A 23804-nucleotide genomic window follows, 5' to 3' on the forward strand; every position below is an offset into this window, starting at 1 on the left:
AGCTTTCCGATGTGCTAATGCCTGTTGTATTATCAGCATTCAGCCTCTAGCTTCAGCAGGACGCAGCATCTCCTTCGAAACGGATGGGCTTCCAAGTGACGATGAGACCGTGTAAGTTGCCGTCCCGCATACACAGAATATACTGTTTTACGATTTTCTTTATTAATTTTGACGCAGTCATGCTTGTTTCGTAGTGTGGCGGTTTGGGGTCGGAATAGGTCGCTTTATGATCACGTACTATATTTGTGAAAGTGAAGGTTGTTCAAGTAGCCAGAGTCTGTGTCTCGACAACACCTGAAGGCTTATTCTGCACCAACAAAATCGAAGGTGCTTAACCGAACATTAGAATGCCGACCGTTAAATAACAGCGCTGCATGGGTGTTCCACAGGCGCGTCTCAAGCAGCCGTATGGAAAACGTTCATGACCTTTCATTTCGGCTCTTATTTGTTTGAGACTTCCTGTGCATCTCTTCGCAACAGCAGCTTTACTTAAATGTTGTTTGTGTTACATTGTATGTTCATGTCAATAGCGTTCTTCTTGCTTAAATTATATGCCGTTACGTGGCATTACCACGCAACTGCAGTCATCGCCGCTTGCAAGATTTTGCCGACGTAACATTTTGGTGTCGTTAACCGCTGTTGTTTGTCTTGTCCCCTTGCAAGCAACCGTAGGATTTTCATTGCTAGATAGTTTGCTTGTTAACTGATTTGCATTGTATGCTCGCCTTGCCACGCGCCGTTTTTCGTTCCATCGGAAGGTCGAAAAGTAAGGTGTCTACGTAATCTTGATAATATGGCATGTGCTTAATCACGATTACTCCGCGTTCGTTGCGTGTTAGGGGTATTCATATGCGTATGCCAGTTAGCAAGAATCTAGGCACTCATGGCAGATTGCTTCCCATATGGTTTGTGTTGCTAAAACTGTGTGTACGTCCGCGCTCCTTGAGCGTTATTCTTTAATACCTTTCATGTCAATGTATAAAAGCAGTAAAACACGGTGATGAAATGAGGCTGGTGGACTTAATAAGACCTGTAATGTAGGTCATTTTAAAGCCCGCATTGTTTATTTTGTAGTGTGAGGCTGTGTCCTGCTGCTGAGTGTGCTTCTAATATTAGAAAATAAGCGACCAATCTCCTGAAGTCACGGTATGTAAGCGGTGGCAGGCGTTTGCATTTCCACCGAACTTTCATCATTACTTTACTGCCCCTTCCACTTCACTCCTTCTGATACCATTGTGTGTGCGTGCGTATAAAGTGAACAGAACAGTTTCAGTACAGTTTGCTTCTGCCTTTTTAGCAGGTACCTATACTCGGAAATTTTGCCTTTGAATTATGTGGCATATTTTTAGAGGTAATTTAGAGCACCATAACCATTGTGGTTATGGGGCTCTGTTGCTCAGCTTCAAGATTGTGGGTTCAACATCTCAACCACGGTGACCACATGTGGGCAGAATGCAGAAAATTTTAACCATAGGGGGTCTGATGTATTTGGAGACCTCAACTATATGGTGTACCTCAAAGCCCAGTAAGCAGTTTTAGGGCATAAAAATATGCAGATCCCACGCACTGTAGGAATCGGTGTCAGAGAAGCTTTCCGTACTGGATGCTTTGATTGACGATAATTAGCGGTGATGCTGACGGCTAAAGCTTAATTTCTTCAATGTTAGGCTAACACGAGAGTGGTGAGTTGAGGTTAAACGTTACCTTGCGTGCACCACAGCTGTTTGTCTGCATAGTACACAGAACACACAGGGAGAGGTGTTTGCTTGAGGCGTTGTTGTGTGCCATATTTTATAACTTCAGAGAGGGTTGAGCGTTGTCATTTCCTCAGATGGCACATCGCATTATGGCAGAAGTATTACACTTGAATTGGATTATGGGGCTGTAGGTGCCAAAACTACACTCGGATTATGAGGCACGCCGTAGGGGTGGACTCCGGATTAATTTTTGCACCGTGATGTTCTATAACGTGTCCCAAATCTAAGTGCACGTGTGTTTTCTATTTCGCCCTCGTCGAAATGCGGCTGCTGCGATTGGGATCAAATCCACGACCTCTAGCAATGACATAGCCGCAAAGCTAATGTGGCGGGCACAGAAGTGTTGATTTGACGGTCGACCATTTCCATAGTGTCTCCTGGACGCTGTGGTGCGCTTTAATTAATGCGGCTCTGCTTCTGCACAGCCTGCATAAGTTGCCCGCTGGACATATTTGCATGGCGTTGATTTTTCACAAGTAGCAGCAAGTACCGTACCTTAAACTTAAGCTTATCCTGTTTCCCCGCAACCGCTGTGGGCTTTCCTTGCCATCTCACGTCACCTCCCCCCTCTCTTATATTGGAACTGCCTCTTCTCCCTCTCCTACTTTTCCTCTCTACAGTTCTATCTGCGTCCCCTCTGGCATCGCACGTTACACTCTAAAAAAGTTTGCACCCTTTGGAGTGTATCTCTGCCACACAACGATAATCGTCATCTGCCTTGATGCGTTTGATGCGTTTCCTTTCTTGAAAACGTCGCACCCGCTACTTTCCTGTCAGGAATGCTATGTCATGCTGATAACGCGCATGCCGTTCGTTACTGGAAAGTACCGGGCTCGCTGCATTAAAGAAAGGAAACGCATCAAGGCAGATGACGATTATCGTTGTGTGGCAGAGATACTCTCTAAAGGGTGTATACTTTTTTTACAGTGTAGTAGAAAGGGAAGAGCTGCTGTTTCTGCAATGCTTCTGAGAGGAGTCACGGATAATTGCAGCTGTCAATCGGGTAATGTGGTGACGGCCAGGGAGCTCCAGAAGGCATTGTGCGCATTCGACGTGGTGGGCTGAAAACGAGTTTCTCCCGTCGCCTTTTCTATTACTGGTGCTGTCATCTAATACACGCTCTGAACCACCCCCCGATGCGGTGTGCGCGACAGCAGCAGTGGGAAAGTCGAAGGAAGAGGCTTTTAAAAGATAAATTTTGTACCCGTCTTAAATATAATAATTTCGTCCTAGTGGGCTTGGTTGGAGCTAAAGTTGCACGGAAGGTGATTAGCACCCGCTGCTTATAAAATGGATTGGGTGTATATGGCAAAAGCAGTAAAAGAAATACATCCTGAAGTCAATAAAAGGGGAAAATGGGCTGGTGAGGATGAAAGCGAGTTGCCACAGAAATAACAACGCTAGCAGACGGAAGCGCGCGCGCTTTCGGAAATGTAGCTTTCGAATCCCCACATCGCGAGTAACGTCTTGAAAATTTCGCCGACGATTACGATGCTTCCTAGTGCGAATTTTGAGTGCAGCCGTTTAGGTGTTTCGAATTCTCCATATATTGTGGCAAAGAATTTGATTCTGAACGACAGGGTCCTCTCGGCGACGGCGCTCGTTAAAGGGCCCCTCCCCAGGCCCCATTGCAAATTTTGGTTATACGCTGGAAGTTGTTACTTTTCCTCTAGGGAGCGTTCTGCCGCAAAAATTTTTCAAATTGGTTAATTAATAGCCGAGATAGAAATTTTCAGTGCCGCCAACCCGATTTCAGCAGGTGGGCTCCACTGCCATGCAAGATGCTCTCTCCACTCGCCTCGTCTAGCCTACGCAAGCGAAATTCCTTCCCAGTGTTTTCCCATATCGGACCTGGAGGATCGCATGACGCAGACGTCACAGGCCCCACCTTCATTTTTTTTTTGCTCCTCGCTTTTCTTTTTTTTCCGGCGCTACGCATTTTCGTTGACAGCGTCGCGTGCGGGCTGTTGCCTCGTTCGCGTAGTGCACGATTTTGCGCGCTGTGCACAAGGAAACGTGACCAGCGGTATAATTCAGTACTACACGAATACTGAGGCAGTACAAGCGGATCGCAGAGCGTGATCACGGCGCTTGAACACGGTAGAAAATGGCATAGTTTCGGTACCTGTGCATGTGACCGCACGACCGTGGGAACAAGCAGACTAAGCGGAAGTGCATCTCTCTTGCTTCGGTGCGAAGTAAAGCAGAAAACGCGCAGACATTCCGTTTGTGTGTTTTATTATTTCTCTAAACTTCAATTCGTCAATTCAAGCAACAGATCGTACAGATAACAGATGTCTTAAATAATTCTCGAAGTCATGTGTCCCCACGAGCGACTTTACACTGCGGACACGATTACGTAGGTGCAGGAGCCCGACTACGTCACCGTCCGTCTCCGGGCGGATTCGCCGCCACGAGTGAAGAGGGAAACGGCGTTCAGATTGAAATTTCGGGCCTTTCCGTGGCGCATAGTGATGTAATACTTTGCAGACACGATTGTTATCGCGCAATGTATGCTCTGCGCCTGTCAGCTCAAAATGGCCGGACCTGGGGAGGGGCCCTTTAAGCAGCGGCAGACGAAGAATTTGCTAGTCCCACTTTGTCCTGAAAGCGCGAACACGGGAACGCGTGGCTCGCGCGGCGGCACACGCAAAATAGCGCATGCGCAGTGGGTCCGAAGCCCACGTCAGTGCTTTGTTTCCATATATGGCATTGGTAGACGCGGTCGTCGCATGCCTGGTTGCCGCTGTGGAGCATGTCACGTGCAGAACTCTACTTTTCTCCTTTCGCCATACTCAGCTCCTCTGCTTTCCTCTTCGCTCTCGCCGTCTTTCATCCCCGCTGCACTCCGCGTTCGTTCTTTCATCCTTCGCAGTGCTCGTTCGCTTGGTTACAACAAGGGATGCCGCCACACAACGCAGGAACGTGCACCTACGAGCTTCGCTCAAAAACCGCGGCTATATGAAGATTTAAGAACTTGCTGGTGAAACGCAGATGTGTAATAGAGAAAATTAGCATATTGCAAGCACACATGCGTGAAAGAAATGAAGGTATAGGTAGTTTAAAGGGAAATATAGAATATAGCATGGTTCCTGCTTCTGTTAGAGAGAAAGTGTGAGTTAGAAATTTAAAATGTTCAAGCCAGTTTTAGGACCCCTTTAGGTTAGCTAGAGCGTTCTGATATAAGCACGACATTTGATGGCCCTCTATTTTATCATGCTGGGTATCTTATACCCCCTACTATAGTCGGGTACAACTTAAGTCTGCAGTGAAGCTCTTCCCATGCCCTCATAACCGCCAGCCATTGTTACTCCGCTAGGTTGCAAATAGTTTGTACTTTAAACTTTCCCTACTACCTAAATAAGGCGGTAACCACAAAAATGAAATTATAAGCGCGTAATTATATATGTTTTCACTCGTCTATTATAGTGGAACAGTGGAAGCCTAATTCTTTATTGAACTGAAATAAAACGCTTGCTTCGCTGCAACTATTTATTGTCAAGTTTCATTTCAGTTAGCACTGAAGGTTCATGAGTAAAACAGTGTCAGCAGTGAAATGAACGGTGCTGTGGGCTTTTGAAGAGTGAAATGCTGAGACTCCATGCACATTGTCCATGTCTGTTGCACACCTCATCACTTCCGCCGATGAAAAGACTCTTCAAGAACAGTAGACGCTCTGGAGCTATCAAGTACGATGCCATATTGAAATGGTCGCATGACAACAATTTTGTTTGCTTATGTGATTGGCTGGCGGAGTAACAACCCCCACACAGTCTGTGTGCTTTGGTTGCCAACTGCTGTTTTTTTAAGTTGTATCCTACTATAGTGAAAGGCTTAATGTCAGCTAAAGTCTACGCCAGTGCCTATAATTGCATTTCTGCTGATGAAGATGTGCACTTTTTTTTCCTTGCGGGGCCACATTTATGCAAGCAGGAGTTGTGCTGGTGGTCTGTCTGCCTTAAACACACGATCACATTTCGCAAAGCAAGAGAATGTAAAGCTTGTATCTGATTGTAAAATGTGGTGTGCACTTTGATGGCATCTTATATACCTCTTTGTTCATTGCGACCCAAGCCACATTGCTAATGTGCTCACCACTAGCTTCAGTATAGCAGCTACAGCTGGTGGTACTAATAAATGAGCCCGCTTCATCTTGTGTGTGGTGACTAATTGTGTTTCTTCCACCATTGAGACAGGCAACAACTTGGAGTTGTATGCATTTACTTGCAGAGTGTCATTGTACATTGTAGAAATGTATGCCATTAAAAGGTGCTTGAGCCCAGGGGTGGAATAAAACATTGTTTTATTTCCAGGGCACATTGCTGCTGCTGCAGCTGCAGATCTTGCAGTTTGCAATGAATCTGGGTATATAAAATCAGCTTATGTTGTTATACAGTAGAATCTTGGTAAACATAAATCGCTTAAGTGGAACTGCTGCTTAAATGGAATAATATCCTCTAAATTAATTTTTGTATTTGCGTAATGCAAAAAAACTTTTGTTAAACAGAACCAGAATTTTTGCAACTCTCTCCAAACTGAACCACAGAAGCAAGCTTTAAAACATTTTTTTTCAGAAAGAGGCAGGATCCTGATTGTATTTTAATGCATAGCTTGTACGAACCAGGACAGCTTCTTGGCACCAGCACTCGCCCCATAGATGTGCCCAAAATAAGGACAGTCAAAATTTCGAACACCTTGGAACACACCGTTGCATAATTTTGTTTCCTCCCTGCATGAACGTGCGTTATTAGACCACTGACTGGAGCAGTAAGAGCAGCGTTTTTCGTTTGATTTGTCTCCGGCACCTCCTTGAAACCAAAACTAGCACAGCCTAGCCAGTCTAGTAGCCGTGCTCAAACCATGGGACAGACTAGCTGCTGCATTGACTTTTTATGCTTAAGGGGCTGACAATCGATTTTTAATGACCTAATTTTTTATGGCACAGCGCAAAGCTCACCCTCAGTAGTGTTTAAATCTGCACAGTGGTTACTTCCAAAAGTGCGTGGATATTTAGTAAGGAGAATTTTTCGATCTCAGCAGCTTCTAAACAAATAAGAGTCATTCCTCCAGCAATGCTGAGAAGTGAGAGCGATGTCGATACCCCGCCTCGCAAATTGTGAAAGCCACCCATCGTTCTGCTTTCGCAGGAGTGAGTGTAACTGTGGTTAGCCACCTAAATTTTGACCTTTTCAACCACTTTTGAAAATAAAAAGCTGGTGCAATAAGTTTGCATTGTTGTACAGACATTTCATATATTTGTACTGCGTTTTTCCCCAAGTACACGCCTACATCATGGCTGTCTGGCCCCCCGTCGTCGTTCTACTGTAGATAGACGAGCCAAGCCAACTCATCGAAGGCGAAGGCAGCGCCATTTTTCTGCTCACTACAAACGAAGGCTTATCTGCACATTGTAAGTCAGGAAAAACTTATAATAATAAAAAGTATACTGCATTTCAGTACTAATAAAAAGACCAGCAGCCGCTTATACTAGTAGAAGGTCTCGTGGTGGGCCTCTTATGCAGCCACGTGGAGCGCCGAAGGTTATTTTTTGCTACTTTTAGTGATGAATTAAAAATATAAATCCGTGTTTCATGAGAAAAATATGGCTCGTTTTAGCCACTACGATGGGGAATCATTCCATCAGCGGGGTTATCTCAATTCATGTTCTGACTGCTTGTCTGTCCCTTTAACAGATCTAAAAGCGTTAACAGGATGTATGGCGTATAGTGCAGCATTCCTGCACATATTTCTCGGTAAACAAAACTCCTGTTAATCAGAACATACTTTTCTGGTCCCTAGAGGTTCTGTTTAATAAGATTATACTGTATTGTTAAGTGCATCTGTTTTCCTCGCGTGCTGAGCTGCTGGCTTTATACCCATGTTTGTTAACTGACTTAGCACTTTATTATTCTCCTCTTTTTATTTATAGAGTGTACTGCATGGACTGCTCAAGTGCTGCCGCTTTCAGTCCTTGGTCAGAGCAGACTGCACCGACTGGCAATTCCTCATGGGATGAAGTATGTAACATTTTGCCAGTGAAAGTTCATTGCTTTTCTAATAACTTTTTTTTTTCTATTTGTTGTGCATCAAGTTTGGTAACGCATATCCAACACACCCTTTGAGACATGTGGACTAAACATACTTGTGTGTGGCTGGGTATGTTTAGTTGAAAACTTAACTGTTGTGCACATAGACCAAGTTGATTTGAAAGTGAGTTGCTTTATGTGTCAGCAGCAAGCTGTCACTGCATGAATAAGTGCTTTCTTATATCCTGTGATTCATTTAAGAAATGACTACTTAGATGAAGTTGTGCAATCTGGCAAATACAATTTAAAAAATATAAAGTAATTAATTTCTGCTAACTTAAGCTGTTGAAACTGTTTTAATGGGGCTAAAGATGTTAAAGGATGCTTTGAGATGATTTGATGCATTTCAGCAACAACTTTGGTTCATCAAGGTGCTGAAATTTTGCCTCTTTTTGTAAGGTGTTTTTGTGCTTCACACACACACACAGATACATAAGCAACAGTGACCATGTAACATCTTTTATGATTACTCTGTTGTTAATAAAATGAAGAATTGTGATTGAAGAGCTAGGATTGATATTCGTCCTACTGAACTAAAGTAGTTCAAAAAGATGGGCTCGTCCTTCACCCTTTAAGTGTTAAGCTGAAAAAATAAAGAAAAAGGTGCAGTGCGCAGGTTCTGATAAGTGATGTATGCTCGTCAACAAACTGCAATAGTTCGCGATGCCTTATGCAAACAAGTAATTCAAAATAAAATGTGAAAAATAACTGGGCTATTTTTTTTAATGCCATGCGGCTTAGATGAAAAATTGTTCTCAAAAACCTTTCAGTCTGCTGTAGTGTCAGATGTTGTCAATGCGAGATGAACATCATGCTTGTTCATGGTTTAATGTACGAACAAGAAACTGTTGCAGAACTCAATGTAGACGACTATCTTTGTTGAAATGGACGAGATGCAGCCCTTTGTAAAATTAAGCTATTGGTTATTTTCAAATTTTCAAGGTATTGAAGAGGGAAACAGTATAAACTTGCAGACGTCATTAAAAAAATGGGGGGGAATGTTTGCTTGAGCATACAAGTCATTCTGTGCTGCATCAACATACCTTTGCTGAACATGATTGTTATTGGTGCATATGGTAGAAAGACATGCCAAAATTGTGAAAAAAAAAACAATAAAGTAAGCAGTGCGGCAGCTCCTTTGCTGCCACCAGAAGTGGCTAACTTGGTGCTGCCCGAAAGCTGTTCTTTATAATTTTTTCACTGTTAACTTGAACTGGTTTGCAAGTTTTCTTACTGCAAACAGTGTGAAAAAGCGTGAACACGCGAGACTACGACATTCCTCTACGAGCTCCCTTTCCAAAAGAGGAGCACAACTACAGCCGATCTCCGTTAATGTGATCTTTATGGCACCGACGAAAATGGTCGAATTATCAGGCAGGCCAAATTAACCCTTTCAGCATCACTGATGTATTGCTAGTTTTTATTTTTCTGTCCTGCCAAATACATTTTGGCATTCCTTTTGCGAGATAGGAATGTGAGGACTACACCATGAGAGCATTTGCCATTATCCATGTCATTTCTTCATTTCTTCGCAACCAAAAATAAACTGTCATGCTTGTTTTGTAATGTCCAAGAAAAGAAACCTGACATAGGGGGTAAGTCTACTCCGAAAAAACTTGACGCTGAAAGTCAAGAGGAATAGAAAACGTACAAACACACCATTGCTTCATTTGGCAGTACTTGCCAGATCCTGACGTGCCCTCAAATCAAATGTGGACCGATGGGTTAATAGTTACAAAATAATCTGCCTCCTAAACCTAACGACACATGCAAGCACACAGCATGTATAGGATTCTTGCAATTACAAGTAAAATGAAGCCTGTACAGTTTCGCTTCACAGAATGGAAGTTTATGCACACCTAATCATCGGCAATATCAAACAGCCATTTATCACTGCACATAGACTGCAACATGATGTCCTCCGTGCAGTTCATATGTTTGATTTAGCACATTTCCTGAACGACTCTGTAGTAATTACAAATGGAATGGCGGCGTATCGCTAGAGTAACACTAAACCAGTTCAAGTTCACCCTGTGATGTGTGCAAGTCTGCAGACCGCCAAAAAGCGTGACTCTGTTGCTGCTACCAGAAAACTTATCTTTTGAATGAGTTTTCGTAATCAAAACTGAAAGCGGCATGTCGTAGTTCTGTTGCTATTATGTGATGGCAATGGAGATGATGCTGGCTAGATGCATCTTACCATAGGTTGTCGTGAATGCCATGGGTTTTGGTTTCACATGCTATTATAAAGCACAGGTAATTTACAGACCACATTGTGGAAAAAAAATTGCATATTAGAATCGGGTAAAAAGTATAAGGTAGGCTGCCATTTTCGCTTCAAAAGATAAATCTGTGTTTTTGGTGGGAGATAACATGTCTTCAATGCATTCACTGTCCCATAAGTGCTGCCAAGACGGATGCAGCCACTATTGGGGTCAATATTAGGGTCAGGCACACGCTTGCTGACCAGTCAAGTTTAAATTATGGGGTAAAGGCCACTTCTTGGATCAAAATAATGCAAAGCTTGGGCCCATAGAAGTGTATGCACACCAGCTGGTACATTTGGTCGGGATCAAATTAACAGAAAAATTTAATGAACTGTAGTCTAATTAACGGAACTCTACTTATCACTAAACATTTCATAAACTGTGTGGGGTCCTCGCACACCCGTGCTCTTGGGACAAAGGAACGACAACCCAGTAGTGCAAACAATCACAAGGGCATTTATTGCACCTTTCATAGATCAATGCCTACTAGTCGAGTTGCTACCCACAAAACATGCCGATGGGCGCGCGACAAATCTAGAAGTCCGACTCACCGCGACCGGAAAACGAGCGAATATGTTCGCCCCATGCTGGATCCCAACGCCTGGTCATTCGCGTGTACGGTCACGCGGACGGTGGCGCGTTCCAAGGCAGCCACGCGAGGTGGTCTTGCAGAAGCATGGGTCGGCGGCGCGCGGGACGTCCACGCTCTCAGCCGACCCGCCGGGGAAGAGAGAGCGCCTTGTCTCCCGGCGCCCGAGTAACCCCGCAGCGGCGCGACACTCGCGCCATCTCTCGCACCGCGCTTCAACCACATCGACCGCCGCGGGCGTCACGCAGGCCACGCGGCGAAGCGGGATTGCAGGAGATGGGGGAAAACAAGATATCTGGGGACGCGCGTGAGTCGCGCATCCCCACAACTGCAAACACATACACATCTACACAAAGACATTTATAGCATAGCACTAAATGCATGCTGCTACTGCCACCATTCTAGCTACCTGCAAGCTTTTAGCTGCTTCGTTCAAGGTGCTTGCACAGTGCTAATCAGCTAGGATGTGTGAATGTTGGCAGGTCTTATTTGTTTCTGACCCAGGAACAAATGCACCAGAAGGCACAGGAATTTGTCATGCTTAAATGTGGCCAGGACAGTACCAGTAACAGTACATGCAGGGTTTATAACCTCTATATTCCCGTAAATGGTGTACCCATTACACCCCCAGGGCGACAGGTCCCTCAAGGTAGGAAGGCAAGAGGATGTGTCAAAAAGAAAGGGGGGGAATACTGGTACAACTTTGAATTGCTCTGGCGCTTGCATTGCAGCATGGCATGAAATAGGTGAAGAACTGATATAGAAGCACTGTGCTTTTATAAAGCACTGTCGTACTTCATAACATGTTGGCGAACCTTTGTATATTAAATAGTTTTGCATGGTCTTGGATATCGCAGTGTTTGGCTGTTGCTACAATGCAGTGTGCCGTAATTTTAAGAGGCAATGCTTTTGGTGGATTGTGACGTCGCTGTTAATCCTCAGACAATTAGAATGCACCGTGCAAGAACTCAGATGTGTGGAAAAAGCCTAGGTCATTTTAATACACTAAAGTCAGAGGTGTCAGTGGTCAAGAGTACACTCAAAAACACTAATTGGCATCAGTTTACCGGGGAAACAATATGAAATGGTAAGGGCTGGATACAATAGGCAAGTAAACGTCCATTGTGTTTTAGACAAAAACACACTTGACAATTTATTGCCGAATGTTCCTGGCACCTGCTCTTTCGTATTGATGCCCTGGTAGGCTGCTATGCAAGAATGTTTTACAGTTGGCTCTTCACTTTAGAATTGAATTTGGAGCGCCCCTGATGCTCTAAATTCAATTAAATTGAATGAATTCTGCCTTTTTTTTTGTGCTTTTCAACTCGTGTGCTGCGTTTGGCTTGTGTGAGGATAGTTGATGATATAGCAGTATGCTGAAAGCATGGCTTTCGAGATTATGACGTGCTGTGCTTTTCCAACAGTGGAGTGCCACGGAGTCCATCTATAAACAATGCACATTCAGAACTTTGTTGCAGTGTTATGATAATGGGTGGCACTTTATGAAAATATAATGCTTGAACATAATTTTTTGGCCTGCTCTACTAGTGTGAGCAAGCTGTGGTGCAACACCGGATCCACTCTTGCATTTCTTTTTCCCTCCTTGTAATGTTATGTTTCATTGGTTTCGGTTACCGAGGGAACCATAGCAAGGGGCGGGGGGGGAGCATATGTTATGTAGACGTAAAAATTGTATCACTGCATCTTACATTACTGTACTCCCTTGTGCTGCTCCTTCCCCTGTTGGAGGATGGTTACCTGCCGCTGTAGCCCATTCGCTATGGCGTTGCATGGCTGAGGTAAAGGTCGCGGGTTTGCTCCTGGCTGTGGTGGCCACATTTTGATGGGGGCGAAATGCAAAAATGTTTGTGTACTTAAAATTAGGTGCATGTTAAACAACCCCAGATGGTCAAAATTAATGCAGAGTCTCACTACAATGTGCCTCATAATTCGCATTCCATGTTCTCGCTTTATACTGATAAGCACTGAAAATTAACCCCCGAGTTGGTTTTCTCTGAATTGGTGAAAACTGAAAAACACCAAATTAGAGCTGTCCTTGAAAAGAAAAAAAAAAGAAAAGAAAAAGATACCGGCAGCTTCACGGGAAGAAATCTACCCTACTTTTTTTTCTTGTTGACCCAGAACACAGGCACATTCAACTGCCCTTGGGGTCGTTCCTTTTTACAGAAACCACATTCCTGGTCCCCTTCCCTTCTCTCATCTTTACCAGCATGATGGTTTCCAAGTACTATTTAGGCCTGGCGTAGGTTTCCTGGAACAAAGCATAAAAAAGGACACGGAAGCACCTAAGACAAGCCCCCCCCCCCCCCCCCCCCCCCCCTCCGCAAAGCCCTCTACACTTTCAATTTGAGCAGACTGAGCAGAGGAGAGGAGGCGAGTCCCTCTTCACCCTTGGGCATTTTCTTTCTTTCTTCGGCATCCGGAAGCCCCAATAAACACCGATTTCTTTCCAGCATTGAATTTAGACACCTAAGAACACCAATTCAAAGGGAAGAAAATAAATACCGAAAATACGGAACCCTATACTCATGATCAGATTGTGCTTTTGGCACATAAAACTCCGAAACTTAATTTAAACTTTTCTGGGGGATGGTTGTGTAAGTGACAACTGTATGCGGTTGATATGATGTGGAAATTGCAGCTTTTGATTGTCGTTTTTTGTCGCTTGGTACTGGGCATTTTGGTGGAACTACACTGGTGTCGTTTGCTTTTGTGAACAGAACACTGCACTGCATTTGCGAGGGCTTCTGTTTTGGTGTCCGCTTGTACTCGCAACTTTTTTGCCAGCATTGTGCAACAATTGTTGAAGTAGTAGAGCTTTTGTGGACAGACGGGAATACTTCAACCTCATTAAGTGTAAAAAAAAAAAAAAGTTGTCACCATAAACATTTGAAAATTAACCCTAACTGTCTTCACAAAGTACTCCCCTGAGACAGTGCACAGAATCAGGGTGCTTACCAACCGGGAAAACCGGGAATTCTCAGGGATATTGACTAGTCTGGAAAAACTCAGAGAATTTGTGCTTTTATCAGGGAAAATTAGCTGTCATTTTATTGAAAGGGGACAAAAGTCGTCCTAATGTTGGCTCGAGTAAAAGAGAGGAATCGTAACGAATTGTCTTTGATGCCATGTCGTCGGCTGGAGGAGTTGCCAGTGAGCTGGAGGAGGCTGGAGGAGTGTACAGTCAACGACTGATTTTCCGGACGCCCGATTTTTGGGACATGCCCGATAATGCGGACGGCTTCGCGGCACCACCAAGTACCCCATCGAGTCAATGTATAAGAACGTGTGAAATTTCTAACACAAGAGCCCTTCGCCATCCGATTTTCCGGAGTTTTTTTCGCGATCGCAGGTCCGAAACAGTAATAATCAAAGCCAACACTGCCGTTTTGATTATCACGCCGCCTCGAACCGGCGCTCTCGCACGCAGATCCGCTGGCTGCCGTAGCCACTACTGCGGCAACGCGAGGCCTAGAAGCTTCGACGTTCGCTATTAAGGTTCTTGTGGTTCGGTGCCATGTTTTTCGTTGAACGAATTTGCCGCTGTCAGCAAATGGCACCGACTCCGCCTCTGTAATCCTCGCGATTATTGGCCTCGAAGCTTATTGAAAACATGGCGCATTGCATAATGCCGGTTCCCAAAAGGCAGCTTCGCCTCCGCACAGAAATGTTGCGCAGTGAAGCTTAAGCGTGGGAAGGGGCAATTGTCACGGGGCACAGTATGTATTCCCTAATCATACACGCGTGCACCCGCCGTCTCCTGTCACAGTACGAGAACCAATATGCCTAATAAATGTACTGGCAGGCTGTCGGAGCTTTTTTGCACGTGCCTGTGGCGATTTGAGTCCTTGGAGGCAGTAAAAGGCATGCATTCTTTTTTTTTTCCAGACATTTTCGCGGCCCCTAGGGAGTCCGAAAAATCGGACGTTGACTGTACAACTGCCCAAGAGGGTGCTTCAAATGGTTTGTGGGGCGAACGCGGGGCGGAACGAGGAGGAGAACTGAAAGGACCACCGCATTAAGGAATGATCAGGAAATGAACTGTGCCACTTCTTTGAAGGAGCTTGAGCTCTAAAAGGAAAGTGTTGGCTGACGCCAAGATGCAGGTGACCCTCATCCAAACCAAAATAAACTCTGTAAAACAGTGAAACGCAACACTGAGGCATTGTGCGTGGGCTGAGAGTATGTCAGGACAGTTGAGGTTGACTTACGAGCTGTTGAGAGAGAATCTCACTTGTGACCAATAAGCTTGCTATCAGTTGATGGAAATAACTAATTTTTGAAAATATTTGCTTCTGTACGCATCTCTTTTTATTCACATTTGAAAATGTTCGACTCAATTTGCAATGGGCTTTACCTTATCCTTTTTTTCGAATATATTTTATTTGCTGTGCATCTTACTAACCCCTCCCTTGAGTTTTCTGTTTTGAATAAAGTAAACATTACTCCTTACTGTTCAAACTGGATTAGGCCGTTTTTTTTATTTTTTAACATGCTTACTAGAGAGTTACAGCATCGGGCGACGTGGCGTCAACCTGTCTTGACAGAACAAGTTCTGTGTCACTCAGGAAATTTTGCAAAGGCACTCAAGGAAAACCTGAAAAACTCAGGGAATTTGAAAAGGTCAACTTGGTAGACACCGTGAGAATTTGTAGTACCAACGGTATTGGTAAAGAGCGTTTCCCGTAAGTACACGTCGCACATTTCAATGGCATCTGCAGCCACAGTTCATTTTGGCAGAGTTGTACCACCAGGTTCTCCCACTGCGTTGATGTGGTACCATAAGGTTGCAGAAGCAAGCAATTAGGTGTAGCACTGTCTGCCACACTGCCTTGCTTTTCTAATGAAACTGCTGTTAATGGTGTGCCTTCCAAGTGCACAGGTCAGGTGCATTTGCAATCTCGCATCATTTTGCCCGAGGTGTCCCACGAGATGGCAGCATTAGTTCAAGCTTTGGTTAGCTTTATGCCAGCAGCCAAATGCAAAATAAGCACTTGAGCCAATTCCTGTAACTCGTGGATGCAAATCGAATTGATCAATTTTTGGTGGCCCACTCTGCAGCTTTGAACATGTTCAGGACACCGTGTTAGGCGTGAATGCATGTTGCACTCAAATTGTTAAGCCAGGAAGAGATGTTGGGTTGGCTCTGAAGCTAATATTGATACATGCTACATGTGTAAGAGTAATAAGCAAGCACCTAATTGAAGTAATTGAAGTGAGCAACTGAAGTATCATAGCCCTGGTGTGTTCCAGATTAGAACCCGGGACTTGAAACTTTGGAGGCTGTTTCATGCAAAAATTTTAATATTTGGAGAACGTCATTGCAACTAGCATAGATTTTGGGATACACTACAAATTGAATGAAATTCAAAGGGAATTTTTTAACCTTCCCATTCTCCCCACAAAAATTGCAAAACAAATATGTTTTATGTAAAAAAGGATTTCTTTTTGTCATTTTACAAACATTGCAACATGAGCATATGACTTGGTCCCAGTCCTCTTTTAAAAGCGAAGTTATTACAATTCTTTTGTGTACCTATGTAATAATATCAGTTTAGCTTTGCTTACTCTGTAGGCTGAAGGTGCCACAGTGCTCTTTTGGGTGTCTAAACACTTTTTTATGCATGGATTTTGATATTTGCACTATTATTTTCGCTTGCGAATTTCAAGGTCCGTGACATTCACAGCATGCACAAGCACTTTACATAAAGAAAGAATAGCACTTGTATACAGTGGTGACTCGCAATTAAAGCTTTATTGGCACTACACGTGATAAAAGTACCATTGCAGTTAAACCTTTGAGTGAAAAATACAGAGTGCAAACATGAAATGACGGTACTGAAGAGGAATCTGCAAATATAAGTTAACAGTGAAGATGCTACACGAGGAAAGGGAAGAGTAGTCCAAAAGACAAATGAAAATTAACCTTGATCTGTCTGGAAGGGCCCAGTCTGTAAGCATACCAGTAAATTGTGATGGCATTCAAACAAAGCAGCACCTAAAAACATAACAGGTATAAAAAATATATGGCAATGCGAAAGCAGAAAAGATTGTTATCAGGTTTGTCTGGTAAAAAAAAAAAAGTTTTCTTTTGTAAGCATAACATTGAGGGTGTCGTGATGCTAAAGTTCCAAATCACCCAAGCGTGCATCCTAGTAAGTTTCAAGATTCAGTCAATTGTATTCTACAACTAATCAGATACAAAAAAAGGTGTAATAAAAGAGTGTCAAATAGCCAAATCATAGAGCATAATGCAAGAATCAGCCCATGAGTGCCATGCCTTTTCACATGCAAGACTCCTCTCAGCTTGCATGATTAACATAGTGTGCTAGTACAATGGATTGTGCAATTATTTTAAATAATTGCCCATTTGTTTTTGCTCTGACGTGGCTCTTTTCACAATTTATACATTCGCATTGTGACATGTCCTGCAGGAATGGCTTAGGGCAGCATAATATCATGTAGAATGTAATGCAGTGGAGTGCTTTGGCATGGTTCCTGCAACAATATTGTGCAAATGTAATTGCGAACATATTCAGGGAGTTTTAGTATGTTTTTTAAATGCAGTGAGAGCAGAAAAAAAGGCATAACATTTGAACAGCTTTTTATGTGAACTTGTTGGTCTGGTGATGTTTGCATGTGCACAGACAAATTGTAGGCAGCTCATGTTAGTATAGATGAAGCATTGATCTTATTTCCTCTGTAAAGATATATCTGTGCAAGCACATCTGATACGTCTTAGTGTACTGCAGTCGACTTCGTTACTTCAACCTTGATGGGACGAGCAGAATTCTAATTATGCAGTGGGTGAAAATAAAAAAAAAGAGGCAGAAAGAGCATCCAAGCACACCACTGCATTATTTGGGTGTATTTACAAGATTCAAAAATACCCAGTTTTTGTGTTCGAAGTATCAAAGTAGAAAGCAATGTCCGTCCACATATAATGCACACCTGATTGTTTAACAAGAAATATATGGCACGCCTCTGATTCTAACAGCCAGAAAAAGATATAGCACGCAGAGTTTACAGAAATTTCTTTGTACTTAATGAACATCAGCGTCACTCTCAGACAGCTTTTTATCACCATGGGCCACATGTCATCCTCTGAGTGGTGCAATGCAATTGATGATGTGCATTTCTTGGATTCAACTGCCATTGTGAACAGAGTGGTGGTCCATGCCTAGACTAGCCAGTTCACGCTGCGATGCACGCAAAACTGCTGTGCACCAAAAATCAATTTTGATTGGGTTTTTGCTTTGAAAGTAGAGTGTGAGCTTACCTATGTGAAAACTTGTCCCGTCACCATCGTGTGATGCTAGTTATGATGATGCTGGCACTGATGGTAAGCTCTTGCCAATGCTGTGAATGTGGCTTGCGTTCATGTCCAATTGTAACGAGCAGGCAGTTTTCAGACATTTTTAGAAAAAGGCACGCATTAGAATCGGGGCAAATACAGCGGTCAGTCATTGTGAACTGCTGTTTCTGTTTGGAACTTTAAGGGCAGGCTTGAAAGTGATTGTTTTGGGTGGGAGATTTCATGTCTTTGAAGCATATGCTGTCTCCTAGTGTTTCCTAGACAGATTCTGCAACCATTAGGGTCACTATTGGGGTATGATGGGGGTGAAATGCAAAAATGGCTGTGTCCCACATATTGCGGCACATTAAAGGTCCCCTGGTGGTCAAAATTAATCCGGAGTCCCCCACTACAATGTGCCTGATAATCAAATCGTGGTTTTGCATGTAAAACCCCAGAATTCAATTCAGTTCAACTATTGGGGTCGGATGCACGCATGCTGAGCAGTCAACTTCCATCACTGTGATAAGTTTAAGATAATGGAGCTTTAAATAATTTTCAGATGACCTTGAATTCAAGAATGTACGGTAAAGAGGGGCCTTTATACCGAAGTGTTCGGGACCTCTAAAATTCTTCGTTATGCAGCCCCTTTTGTTGCAAAGGTTGCACACCATACTGCTCACAGTATGGTGTGCAACCCATACTGTGCAAGCAGGCTAAGCACGTTCAACACAGCGGTCTTTATTTGACATGAATTCAAGACATACTTAGTGAAAAAAGTAGCTAATTTTTTCATGCACAATTTGTCTGACAGAATGTATGGAAGACTGCAGCCAACCTTATTGTGCTCAGCTTCACACCATGCTTTGCGGCAAAATGCAGAACCTATGCAAAGTAAATCTGCATGTCGTCAAGTGCCGCTATCACCTCCTTTTCCATCAAAATTCTCGGTTCGATTACAGTAACTTCATGGCCTTCATCGACATTCATGTCCTTTCAGTCCTAGATTACTTTAAAGATGCTGTCGGTTATCAGTTATATTGCATCTTAACGTCATCATCTACTGCAATATAGATGTCAGCCATTGCACCTGCTGATGCGTTACACGAAGTGGTGGAGTTGAGCAATTCCTGGAGCAGTGCAGCAGGACTACATCTTACATAAGCATGCTCCTCAAGTGCATCCCTAGTGCTGCCGTTAACGCTGTCACAGAGCGCACCTTGGTGGCTTCTGTGGAGAGCAGTGGCTGCACTGCTACGTGGCATTCATTGTAAAGCAACAAATTGGCCCTTGGGGTTCACTCGCTGTAGTTCACTCGCTGTAGAGGCATTCATAGTGCACATGAAAGGTAGAAATAGGGCCGGGTCATAATCAATTCTTTGTTACATAGGTCATTTCATTGTAGAGGCATTCTTTGGAGCGGTGTTGAACTATAGCCTGTACATTTTTGTGTGGCCAATGTTTATCCAACGTTTGAATAAGAGCGGATGAAGTAAACAGGCATTTTGGTGTTATAATTGTGGGCTCACAAATGCTGGAAAGGCAAAGTATAAGAAATATTTTATCACATGAATTATGTTTAAACTGGTAGTAAAGTGTTTATTTGAATACATTTAGAACAGTGAGCAATGTATTATAATTTTCCCATGTGTTAATTTTTATCTCTGGGTGGTTATCACTTTCACCTAAGTATCGCTGTTATGTGATCACTCTTGGGCAAGATGTGTTTGCTGTGTTGAAAGATATGTGAACATTGCCATCACTTCAGTAGCAAGAAAGGCCCATCATCATTAACTACTAGTATATAAGTTTTCACAATAATACACACAACCAAGCTTGTTTTGACTCTTGCACTTAGCCACTTGCTTACTCTCAAAAAAGAGAGAGAGAATGGGATATATACGTTCTAGATTAGAGCCCTTGCTTCAATTTAAGCATGAAATCTCTTGTTGCTCTCTGATGTGCTTTCACCTTTTGCAATGGAGGTGTTATTGTGAATACCCTAGCAGCTCAAGTCACTATTATCACTCTTATTTGTAGTTGTTCTCGTTTATGACGTAGTGAAATCAAGTGCTTAATAAAACTGTATTCAACATCAATTTTGAGGATTGGTTCTTACCGGCCACATGCTTTAGCATATTGCTGTTAGGTCAGCCCACATGCTATACCCATGTAAAGCTATTACTTGAAGTAGTGTTGTTGCAATATATATATATATATCGAAATGGCGTGGAAGAGCTCACTTTAAAACAATATTGCCTTTAACCAAGCGTTTTGTTTTTGTGTGGTAAAATAAAACCCAGTGCATTTTTTATTCCTCTGTGTCTAGGACTTCAACACTAGTGCTACAGCCCAAGTTCAGCAAACCCTTGAAGCCATAGACAGTTACTTGTATGAAGAAAAAGATAACTTGAATGATGAACTCAAGCTTGAGTGTGAACGGTGGAAGCAACAGTTCCCATATCTTCGGTGAACACTTTTGCTCTATTCCTGCTAATAGCTTTGTTTTAAGTTCCATACAGAACTATAGAAATCCAGTGCTCAGAGCAGCACACACAGCTTTGTGCCCCATGAAGTATTGCTATATTTGTTGCATCATGTCACTGTAAAGTCATTGGCTCACAGGAACACTGTTGAAGATCTTTCAAATTATTGCTAGTGGCTTTTCTGACACTTGAATGTGGACATCACGAAGAAAGTCCATAGGAGGTAGTACAGTCACGTAGAGAATCTGACAGCTGTGAAACTAGGCAGTACAAAGTCCCTACAACATAGATTAGTGTTACGCTGCTACAGCTAAGTTATCAACCATCTCTTGTGGTTAAACTAACCATGGTTGCAAGCCCTGGAAAAGTTTACAGGTGTACTGTGACACTTTTAATAAATCATTAGCAAGTATGGTTCATTTTTCAACTGTTATGTAGTGTGCCCTTGAGTGAAATGTAGTTAAAGCGCAAGGGGCCAAGAAGTTCTTATTGTCTGAGTTGCTTATCCTGTCTGCCAAACTCATAATAGCTGCTACATGTAATTTATTTTGAACCATTCCAGTGAAACTTCACTTAAAAAGACCTCATTTTAGTGAAGTTTCCTGGACTTTTTTCACAGCAGTGATGTTACACTTTCTGAAAATTATAGTTTAGTAAGTTGGTCTTCTACATTAAAAATGTCAAATCTTGGCCTACGTTGGCTTTCACAAAGTTAAGCTTTATGCCAAGTAGTCTAAGTTTGTGTTGATCATGCTTTTTTAGGTATGCTGTATTGTTTTTCCCAACAGTGTAATTGGCAAGAAGCTTGCCTCTCCAACGGCAACTGTTGCTAAAAGTATTATAAATGGTGGTTCTACCTCAACAGAAAGGTACTGTATATCTGTCTTGCTTATTTTCAGAACAGCACACTGCTTGTATGAAACTAAGGGACTTGCAAAAACAAAGGGAAACCTGTAACAGCATTTTGTTAACTGTGAGAACCCCATGCACAAGTTTTCTAAATTGTTTCAAGCAAGCCACCTTATGTGCTGTAGAAATGAGTCATGTGGAGTCTGAGAAATAGCTATGTCATGGCTTTTGTTTCTCCTTTTAGCACTGTAGTCAATGCAAAAATGGATGCTGACCACAAATATAAATAGCAACAAAAGATTGTGAACAAGGTCCTCTTACAGGAGCTGAGACGTCTTGTTATTATTTGTTTGTGGTAGGCGTCAATTTTTCCTTTGACTGTGACTAATCCTGACCAGACGAGTTTTCATCAAACCCTTGACTTCAACACTTTCATATGCTATGTACACAATTGGGTACTTTGCTAACCTGCTCTTTTTCCTCCAGGCATGTTACTGATGCTACCATTTTCTCGGGTTTTAGCTGAATTTTACACTTCTTGTCTTGTGACTGTGGAGTTTACTACACCATATACTGAACGCAGATAAGACTAATGTGCAATATATTCAGCACGGCAGTATGTAGTTTGGTGTTGTCAGATAAACTTTTGATTTATTTTTTCTGTATTTTCAACATTGTCTATGACTTAAAAAATTGCCCATTGATAAGACAATCATGAGAGTGTCTCAAGATCAAATTACAGCACCCGCACTCACCAGGTGTCCTCTCGGTGCTGGAATTTGTGTACAGTTACAAACATGCTCAAAGCGTCATTGTGGATGCGTTCGGAATGCTCGATGCAAAGTGGCATGCAGTGTGGAGCAGGGCTCGTCTCTGTTAGCTTGATAACTGCTTGTATATATCGCTGTAGAGTTTGTTGTGCGGCAAATGCCTTCTTCTTTATTTTATTAGAAGAAATGTGTCAGTGCAAACAAGCAATGCGGGTACAAGCTTTTGGAGAAAATGCATAGAGAAACATTTCGGATGTAAACTCAAGTAAGGACAGGTAGGAGGAGGTTGCTCTAGTTGAGTTCGTTCTGCTTGCATTGAAGATGCAGATGACAAGAGGGTACAATATGTAGAATTTGCAGGTATATTGCTTAAAAAAATTGCAAAGGAAGCTTTTAATAATAGATATTGCTTTTTCTCTTCCCGCCTCCCTGTCTCCACCCAACACCACCATAACCACCACCAACACTGCACTCGGTGGACATCCCTAAAGCCTCTTAAATGTGGATGACACCCAATGCCAATAACACCCCAATGTCGTACACTTTTTAGGATACATGCCAGAGCTGATCTTCAGTTGACAAATACGTGACAAGTGAAGTGACAAATACCGGAAGCAATAAAAAAAAAATGTAAAAAATACGAATGTGAACATGACTTTCGAAGAAGGGAAGAAGGCTATGGCCAGAAGCTTGCAATCCTACCAGAATCTGAGCCAGTTCAGAGCTATCTCACTGTAAATTAGAGGGCTGCAGAAGCTGATCGATGATGGTGCTGCTTTGCCTGACAAAAGACCACAGCTGCTTTCACAGTTACCATGCAAGGGAAGCATAGTTGAATTTATTGACGACCATGACGCTTTGTACACAATTGTGCACATACCAATAAAAAAAATTAATGATGGTAGTCTCTTGCTTGCCAGATGACCTGTTTAGTTTTACTGAAGCGTACTTAGGCACCACTTGAGAAAAATAATTGTTTTCTTTTCAAATGGTAAGTGGCATAGTGGCATAGAGTTAACGCTATAGTTCAAAATGACTGGTCATTGTAATGATTTCATAGAAATACTCGCTCAACAAGAGAATAAAACCTTGCTTCTCAATTTTGCAGTAGAGAAATACGTTCGGATATACTTTTGAACCTAATGTGGTATTTGTACGGCGATTGTGACACATTAGTTATTGCTTCAAAGGAGCTAGGTAATGTGTCCTCTTTCTTATTTCATTCAGCAAGTGTGACTCGGAGGCAAGCTGGTCGGCAGAGGACGAGGTGCTTAAGAAAAACGTTATAGATCATCTATGTGCCATTTTTTGGCCTGAGGTACTGTGTGATGCAACCTGCATAGGTTGATAATTTGCATCATGATGTTTAGTTTAGCCTCTTTGCCATTTGGTTTCTTGCACATCTGCCATGCTGTATGGCATTGTTTCACAGCTCTGTGAGTGCTTACTTGGAAAGGCTACATAGTGAGACAGTGGTGTCTAAATTAGCAAAAGAAGGAAGGGGCAGGTTATTTACATCAGTCCATGTATAGGGAGACTTTGTTTCCACGTTTCAAATTAAAGGTGACATTACTTTAAATCATTTTTATTAAATATAAGTTTCCCGGTTGTCCATGTTATCAGCCTGCTGCGGTCGAGTGAGATATTCCCTTTCCAATTTGTGTGTTGTGCATGATACATTGCAT

General features: G+C 42.7%; 1 protein-coding gene across 8 annotated transcripts in view; it reads left to right on the forward strand.

Moving 5' to 3' along the window:
• Positions 1–23804, forward strand: part of LOC142579625 (uncharacterized) — a 101982-nt gene that overhangs the window by 52437 nt on the left and 25741 nt on the right. For 4 of the 8 annotated variants that reach the window (XM_075690020.1, XM_075690036.1, XM_075690070.1 and 1 more), the window contains exons 2-5: positions 7687–7774; positions 20344–20483; positions 21289–21369; positions 23347–23437. In XM_075690020.1, the coding sequence (XP_075546135.1) occupies positions 7687–7774; positions 20344–20483; positions 21289–21369; positions 23347–23437 (400 nt within the window). Of the gene's footprint in view, positions 1–36; positions 112–7035; positions 7168–7686; positions 7775–14608; positions 14827–20343; positions 20484–21288; positions 21370–23346; positions 23438–23804 lie in introns of those variants that run through there. The other 4 variants (XM_075690028.1, XM_075690054.1, XM_075690081.1 and 1 more) reach the window with 4 other exon arrangements.

Source organism: Dermacentor variabilis, chromosome 1, assembly GCF_050947875.1.
Source record: "Dermacentor variabilis isolate Ectoservices chromosome 1, ASM5094787v1, whole genome shotgun sequence".
Taxonomy (NCBI): Eukaryota; Metazoa; Arthropoda; class Arachnida; order Ixodida; family Ixodidae; genus Dermacentor; species Dermacentor variabilis.